The sequence below is a fragment of the Neltuma alba genome, unplaced genomic scaffold (genome assembly GCF_004799145.2).
Source record: "Neltuma alba isolate B1F8T4 unplaced genomic scaffold, ASM479914v2 tig00012499_pilon, whole genome shotgun sequence".
Lineage (NCBI taxonomy): Eukaryota > Viridiplantae > Streptophyta > Magnoliopsida > Fabales > Fabaceae > Neltuma > Neltuma alba.
Window position 1 is genome coordinate 10,998 of NW_021636968.1, and position 8,633 is coordinate 19,630.

At 30.4% G+C, this 8,633-nt stretch overlaps 1 protein-coding gene across 1 annotated transcript; it reads right to left on the minus strand.

Moving 5' to 3' along the window:
• Positions 1-5,758: 5,758 nt before the first annotated feature.
• LOC114727612 (disease resistance protein RPS5-like) lies at positions 5,759-7,198 on the minus strand. Its single transcript, XM_028914303.1, has one exon. The coding sequence runs from the start codon at positions 7,196-7,198 to the stop codon at positions 5,759-5,761; it is 1,440 nt and encodes a 479-aa protein (XP_028770136.1).
• Positions 7,199-8,633: the final 1,435 nt, after the last annotated feature.

Genomic DNA, 8,633 nt, shown 5'->3' on the forward strand with positions numbered 1-8,633 from the left:
CAAATAAAATGGAAACAAAAAATGATTCCGCAGCCAAGCATTAGTGTGAACACTGCTAATGTTCCACGTAATTTCCAGTTTGATTTTATGACAAGAACACTCCTTTATAGATGAAACATATTAAATAAAAATTGAAATGATTATTGCTTTTCATTTGGATATAGTTTTGTTGTTTGACAGTAAACACAAACATTTCAAATAAATTTAAAAAGTAAGCAAGAGGAAAATAAAATATGTCCTGTAAAAAGAATTTTCTCACGTCCAAAGAAAATGAGAAAATATTTTCAATGATTCATTCTCACGTGAGGTGGTAGCCGATCCCCATATGATGCTTCTTCAACAAGCCTCTCAAGTTTAGAGCAATTTTCGATGTTTATTAACTCAAGTGAAGGACAATTTATGATGCTAATCTTCTTAAGTTTGGGGAAAAGGATCAAAGGTTGCTGAGAGATTAAAGCATAGTAGTTAGTTTCACCAAAAAAGTTGAAAGGAAAACATACAAATTTTAATAGCAATAAAAGATGCACACTGACAAAGACCTTTTTAACGTCCACGGAAGATTTAACAAATATTGTATATATGTACATAATTTGTGGATATTATATCAGCTCCAACTTATTCTAAATAAAATACAATTCCATATAATTATTTGCTTGACGACATAAAAACTAAAAATCAGAAAATTTTGTTTGGAAAAATAAAATTAATTAATTGATAAAAAATTAAAATAAACTAAAGAGATTAAAATTTTTATCAAATTTATATGTGGAAAGATAAATTAAAAAATGCAGCTGGCAAATAATATTTTGTAGTGCTGGAAAAAGAAAAAGAAAAATTCGAGCAGTTTAATCTTTAGTAGCATAATGTAAATGCTAAATAGAAATTCTATGAAAAAGAGGCAGGTGAGTGAAAGAAAAATTTTATACAAATGTTTGAAATCTCTGGTGAGAACTTCTACAGACACTAATTTATATTATGCTAGCCATTATAAGTATTTTCCGAATCGATCATTTGATGGCAAAATAAAAATAACGTACTTTTAAAATTGTGTTAACATAATCGCAACATGCGTTTCACCAGACTCAATCAATCTTTATAGTAACATGGAAAATGTGACTGGCAAATGTTGTATATACTTTTTACTACATGATTATGTTAATTCTCTATTACAACAACTATATCACATTTAATAAATAATGTCTGTGTGTGTATATATATATCTTTTTTTATAATGCATCAACACTAATTTATTTTTGAATAAAAATAACTTTGAACAAGCACTTCCCACAATAAATACCTAATAGCAAAAACAATATGAAAAAGTCATTTCCTTGAACAAAATGCAGAATAAGCAATATAAAATGCTACCGCATCTGACAAATAAAAGTCATTATTTTAAAAAAATTAATAAGAAAAAGGCAAAGCTCAAAAAGGAAATAATATTTTATTATTATGAAAATAAGGAAAACTCAGAAAATAGTTTCGTCGTGCAGCCTGAATATATAGCTAAGAAAATTTAATAATAAAAAGAGGTTTATACAGGTATAATAAAGTGAAGTCAAAAATAAAATAATTACTGTAGAAGTTATCTTTAATGATTATACAAATATACATTATACGATAAAAAACAACAATTTTTCAAATAAACGGGAGATGTAAATTGAACATGGCTACTTTAGCAAATGCGTCAACATATATGGATTATTATTATTTCTAATATGCAATGATTCAAGAGAGACATTGCGGAGGATAAGACTCACATGTGGATAATCTTGCATATCATGAAGTGGTGGATCCCCATGTGCACCGTCTTCATCAATGAGCCCCTCAAATTCAGAGCAATGGTCTATGGATATAATCTCTAGTGAAGGACAATGACATGCCAGAGAATAAGATAACAACCATCTCACCTTGTGGCAACCCCATATGTCAATCTGCTTAAGTTTGGGGAAGCAAATATTAGAAGAAGAGAGGTTTTTGAGTGATTCTTCACAAAATATTCCCTCCCATTCCCTGCAATAATATACTTCAAGTGTTCTCAACTCTGGAAGGCTTGCAACAATAGCAAGAGTGAAGATATTTTTTAATTTTGGGCAGTTCTGCAATGAAACATTTTCAAGTCTATAAGGGCTCACAATTTGGATGGGGCCCTTCCAAATATATTCCAATTCTGGTAGACCATGTAAGTTTAATTCACTCAACTCTGAATCCAGCTTTAGAGATTCTTGTACTTTAATATATTCCTCATCATCTTCTACTCTTCCTCTCACTTGGATTTCCAATATACCTTTCTTTTTTCCACTCCTTTCAATGTGTAGACTTTTCAACCTTAGAAAAAGGATCAATGATTGCTGATTTTGTAACTGATTGAATCTTTTTGCTATAACGCCCACAAAAGCACTGTCAGTTTCCTTTCCCTGTAAATGGATTAAAATTAAAATTATGAAATGGACTGATTATAACAACTTGCTTTTTACTCTAACTAGATTGGAGATTAAACCCAGTAAGTTTCTTATATTATATATTAATTATTGCCAACTATTGCTAGTAAATAATCCTTTTTAACAAGTAGACAAATATATATAGTAACAATCACGACTTTTTTTTATTACCAAAACTTGAAATGAAAATATAAAAATTTTAATAGCAGTAAAAGAGGCACGGTAAGAGAGATCTTTTTAAATATCAAAAGAAAATTTAAGAAAAACATTTATCTTAAAATGTGGTATCCTAAATCATTATTTTATTGACAAAATATAAAACAAAAAATTTAAAGTGCTGTTCGGAAGAATGAGATAAAAAAGACAATTTGTAAATAATTTTTGTAATACTCAAAAAAGAAAAAGAAAAATACAAGTAGACAATTTGTAAATAATTTTTGTAATACTGAAAAAAGAAAAAGAAAAGTACAAGTAGTAGTGTATTTTGGTTACAAAACATAATTAGTAGTTAAATCTAAAAAAAAAAATCTCTTAGTCCCAATAATTTTAACTTAATATAAAATTTGGTCCCCGGACTTTTATTTATTATTGCTACCTAGTCCTTAATCTTCCCTTTAATCTTTAGTATATAACATAAATATTAAGCAACAGTATTTAAGTCAACTTCTTTATATTCATTATGCAAAGTTCTCCAATTATATATGATTATATATGTATCCTATATATTTTTAAAATATTATCATTGAGGTGCACTGCAAACTATATTTTATACTGAGGACTAGCAGTAGTGCAAAGATATAGAATTTCATTATGCAAACATTGTCATGTAGTTAAAAGTCTTTAAATAAAGAAAGAAACGACACTAATTTATAATATATTAGCTTCCTTAATTACTTTTCACAATTAATATATAGATGGTGATAGAAATTATGATTTACCAAACTATTTTATGATAACAAACAACGCTTGACTTTCATTTTGAAATTGATTTTTTTTTTGGCCAAAATTTTGAAATTGATTTCACGTATTTTTTAAATGGTGATAATTAACATACTCTCAACATATATTTAACAAACGAATATTCTATATATGTTTTGCTACATGATTACATTCAACCTCTGTTATAACATTTAATTAATGATATATATATAAGTAGACATATTATATATTTCTTGACCAACACAAATATTTATTTGACCAAAAATTAAAATATAAACATACAATTGTTTAAGACCAAGAGAGGCACCGTTAAAAAGTGTTTTTTCACATCCACAAAAAAGCATAGCAGAAAAATCCAAACAAACAAAGAAAGAACATTTTATATATGGAAAATGCATCAATGCCAATTTATTATAAATAGAACAACTTTGAATAAGTACTTCCCACAATAAATATTTGATCCCAAAAAAGAATTAATAAGAATGAATATGAAAAATACAAAGCTTGGAGAAGCAATAGTATTTTATTATCTTGAAAATAAAGAAAAACCCAAAAAGTAGTTTTATGGTGCAGCCTAAATACAGAGCTCAGAAAACTTCCTAATAAAAAGAGCCTTACATAGTTACAATGGACACAAGTCAAAAATAAAATGACTGTTATCTCTTACTAAGAATTTTTTTTAAAACATAAATATATCTTTAAATTAAAAAGAGAGTAGAGGTAGAATAAACAAAAAGAAAAATAACATGACTATTGTTGGTTATTGAGAATATATATTTTTTATGCTTATATGTATTGTTCGATCATAAGCACTGATTTTTCAAATTAAACGGAAAAAGTAATATCTTCAATTTGTTCTCGGAAAAAAAAAAAAAGGTAGAGTGAGCAAAAAGAAAAAATCACCCACAAGTGAAATATTCCCTGTTGCATGATCCTAGTTTTGTTTTCAGCACACAAGTTAAAATAAACAGGCATTGATTTCATATAAATTGAGAAAAGGATATCAAATTTATGTGCATCAAGAGAGAAAAGCAAAAAAATTCAGTTTAAAAATTAAATGAAAAGATAAATATTTTTCATCGAATGTGTGAACACGGACTATTATTTCTAATACCCAGTGATTTAACAGGAATTTTGCGAATAATACTTACAGTTGGATAATACTGCTTATCATGAAGCAGTGGATCCCCATGTGCAGCTTCTTCATCAATGAGCCTTTCAAATTCAGAGCAATTGCTTATAATTATTTCCTTCAGTAAAGGACAATAAGAAGCCAGGGAACAAGACAATAGCCATTTCACTTTGTTGCAACCATCAATATGAAGTTTTCTCAACTCTGGCAGGCTCGTGATGGTGGCATGCGAGAAGATACAAATTCTCAATTTAGGAGAACTCTGTATCCATAGCTCTTGTAACATGGGGAGAGAGCACCTGAGAGATGAATCTTGGAACACTTGTTCAAGACTATTCATTTCAAACAATCTTAAAGTGATCAAGTGTTGGAACACTTGTGTTTGAAGAATGTCCATATCATGGTTCTCGATGATGAATTTTTTCTCATGACAGCATGATACCACTAAGTGCTTTATCTTAAAATTTATATCCTTATAACCCCACCTACAATTATCTAGCCAAAGGTGGTTTGCTCTAAGAATGTGATCTTTCATTGATGAATTCAAAGCAAAGACTCTAAAGCCTTGTATACGTAAAGCTCTTAATGCTTCAGCACAACTATCCAAATATTCTTGAAAAAGGTCACCCCGATATTGACAAATTAATTTGGAATCATAGATAACATACCTCTTCAAATTTGAAAGAGAAAGAAATTCTGGGATGACAGATTTGTCGTCCCAAAAGTATAATTCTTCAAGCTGCTCACATCTTCCAATTACTTCTAAAGGGCATTTCCAAATTTGACAACCAAATATATCCAAAAGTTTCAGCATTTTCATATCTACAATTCCAACAGGTAATTCATCAAATCGAGAACCACGTAAGTCAAGAATCTCCAATCCTTTAAGTTCACCCAAAAGAGATATGTCCCCCAATACTTTCCCTCTAAGGCATAAGGTCTGAAGATTTGTTAATGATACAATTGATTGTGGAATTGAATCAGAAGTTTGATACAGCCACCTCCCCAATTCCCAATAAAATCCACATGTTATGAGTGCCAAGACTTTGAGTGATTCTATTGCTCCAATATCTTGAATGAACCCATGAGGTTGAAGTAGCAGAATCTCAAGTTTTGGACAATGCAATTGTTTAGAGAGCTCGAAACCCACATTCAAATTCCACAATGACACTACCTTTGTATCTTCCAAACTTTGGTAGTTACCAATTAACATGTTTGAAATCATTTCGTTGTCCACTAAAATTGCTTAGCGTTGCTTCTTTGCAATCCACAAAGCTGCATCTCGAACTAAATCATGCATTTTCACATGCGCTTCCTTTTCTATACTCATCAACAAATAAGAATCCAACAAGATGTCTAGAGCATATAAAATCTCTCTCCTTGCATCCTCCATTGTGACAATAGACTCCTCTAGCTCAAGTGTCCTCTTGCCAAATCGAATTAAATCCTCTCTATGAATTTCATGATCTTCAGGGAACATAGAGCATAATAAGAAGAGGGACTTGGCTGTTGAACTTGACAAGCCTTCATAACTCAATTCTAAACATGCATTAACATTGGTCAAACCTTCTGCAACATTTAATGGCTGACCACGTTCTATTCTGCTTAGTGCTGACTCCCATGCTCTAATAGGTTTTCTCTTTAAGGAGCTTCCAACTTTTGCTATTGCAATCAGTAGCTCCTTGCACTCATTAACAATTTTCCTTCCTATGTCATCAAACATATTTGAGGAATCATTGCGTAGATTTGCATGCTTCTTGAATAATTCCCAGGCCTCCTCCCTAGTTATCAAAGGCAGTTCAATAGTCTTACAACCCATAAAGCCACATACATTGCGAAGGTGAGTTGTTAACAAGATCTGACAACCTTCAACAAGTGGAATTCCAATATCTTCAAGCTTTAGATATTCCCACACATCATCCAAGATTATAAGAATCTTCTTATTTTTCAATCGATTTGACAGCCTTTGTGCTCTTGCCAATGGAGTTTGATCTGAAATTTTCAAATCTATTTGCTCTGCTATATCTTGTTGAACTTTTGTAACATTTAGAGGAGGTTTCGAAACAATGACCATGATGACCTTTTCAAAAATCTTCATCTTGTCCACTTCCTTGCCTACTTCTTTTGCCAAAGTGGTTTTACGTGAACCGCCCATACCACAGAGTCCGATCATCTTGTTCTTTTCATCTTTAATTGCCTCCAAAAGATCCTTATAAGTAGATTCCCTTGACTTAAAATCCACAAAGTCTTTGGAAGAGAAGTGAGTGATGCCAGGAAGTTGGATTAGATGAGAAAAATGGTCTTTCTCAAAGTAGGACTCCTTTTTTAGCTCCATCATCCTCTTTGCGTTATTATCCATTTGTTTTGCTAAGGAATACTTGAGAGACACATTCAAACAACTCTTTACTTCCTTTTCAGCCTTTTGTTGCAACTCTTGCATATTCTCTAGAATTTTCTCCACGTCATTCAACCAGTTCTTCACAGGTAGTGTTATTTCCTCACTATTTCGAGCAGCTTGTTCCATGCGCTCCTTCACTTCTTCCAGTCTTCTCTTCAGCACATGTTCAGCTTCCATAAGCTCCCCAATGAATTTCTTGAAGCAAAATAAATAGCGAGCACGATCTAGAATTGGACCCGCCAAGCATTCTACAACCTTTCCACCGATACCAATGACAATGTCTTCCATCTAATGCAATCATAATTTATGTCATAAGTAATCATCCCTAATACAAGTCCATTGTATACGCATAACATATATACAATCAAGCAATCATAATGAGAGAATATATATACATATATATTGAGACAATGTATATCTAATAAAATTGGTCTTATATCACCATCCATCTCATGAAAAACCGATAAATATTTTATGACAAAGCAAGATATATATAGCATAATTTATTAACATATATGTTTCTCCCGTCATATGACGCAGCACTAAAAAGAACAACAATATAAACAATTAATTAGTGTTGAATGCAATCCATCTGCTAATAATAAAATATTCACTCCCCTAGTTTTTGTTCAAATATTGATATAAATACATAAATAAAGGCCCACAAGAGACCCTTGAAGGGATAAAGACATAAAATAGACATGTAAAGAAAAAAGATGATAACGAAACCAAGAGTCCTTGGATCAAAAAATTGAAGTTACAAAAAGTAAAAATAAATTATTCTTTACTTGAGTTCTTTACCAATGTACCAATTCATTTGGTGATTACGAAGTTATTCCCTTATTATTATACTCATGGCGAATAATAAAAAAATAAAAATACAAGCAAATAAGGAGTTTGGCGGGACGAGTTAGTCTGATATAATCATTATTACTTACCTCAAGTATCGTAATGAAATTAGACAAATAATGCAGAAATGTGCACAGAGTGATTCTCAAATGAAATTAATTAAGAGATGCCCAACTGCAGAAAAATAGCAAAAAACAATTCACCCAATTAGTACAAACATATGATATATATAAATTTTCAAAGCTTGTCCAATATATCAGCAACTTGCAAAAAGACAGACCAAATTAAAAATTATCTTTTTTTAATTAATTTTATCCTAAGATAATCATGATGCAAAATAAAACTAACTTTTTAACTATCAGTTGTTTGATACGTACATATTTAACTTAAAACTGAAAATTGAATCATTCAAGATTTGGGTGATTTAAATTAAAATAGTTCATTTAGATTAAAAGCATGTTCAATAACATCAATTCAGAATAATATCGAAAGCACCTACAAATTAAGTGTTTAACGCAATATTATTCTATGGTTTGAAAGTACTCATTCGATCCTAAATATAAGACCTACTAGTATATATAAGGGTCTTATAGTTAGGACCGGAGGAGTATTATTACTCTTTTATAGTCTGAAAGTTTAGATAATTAAGTTAGATTTTAATGAATAATATAAGTTAAAAATAATCTGATTCCTTTCACTGGTATATATTTCCCAAAATAGACAATTCATCAAATTCAGTAGTAAATTTCAATTAATATAGATACAATGTAATACGCAAACATTAACATCTAACATATTTCACTTTTGATTTTCTAATAAAATTTTGATTCAATCCAAACGACTGAGTATTGACAAAAGTGACTTGCAGAGAAAT

Coding starts and splice junctions, on each gene's coding strand:
- LOC114727612 (XM_028914303.1), bottom strand. CDS start 7,198: ATGGAAGACATTGTCATTGGTATCGGTGGAAAGGTTGTAGAATGCTTG.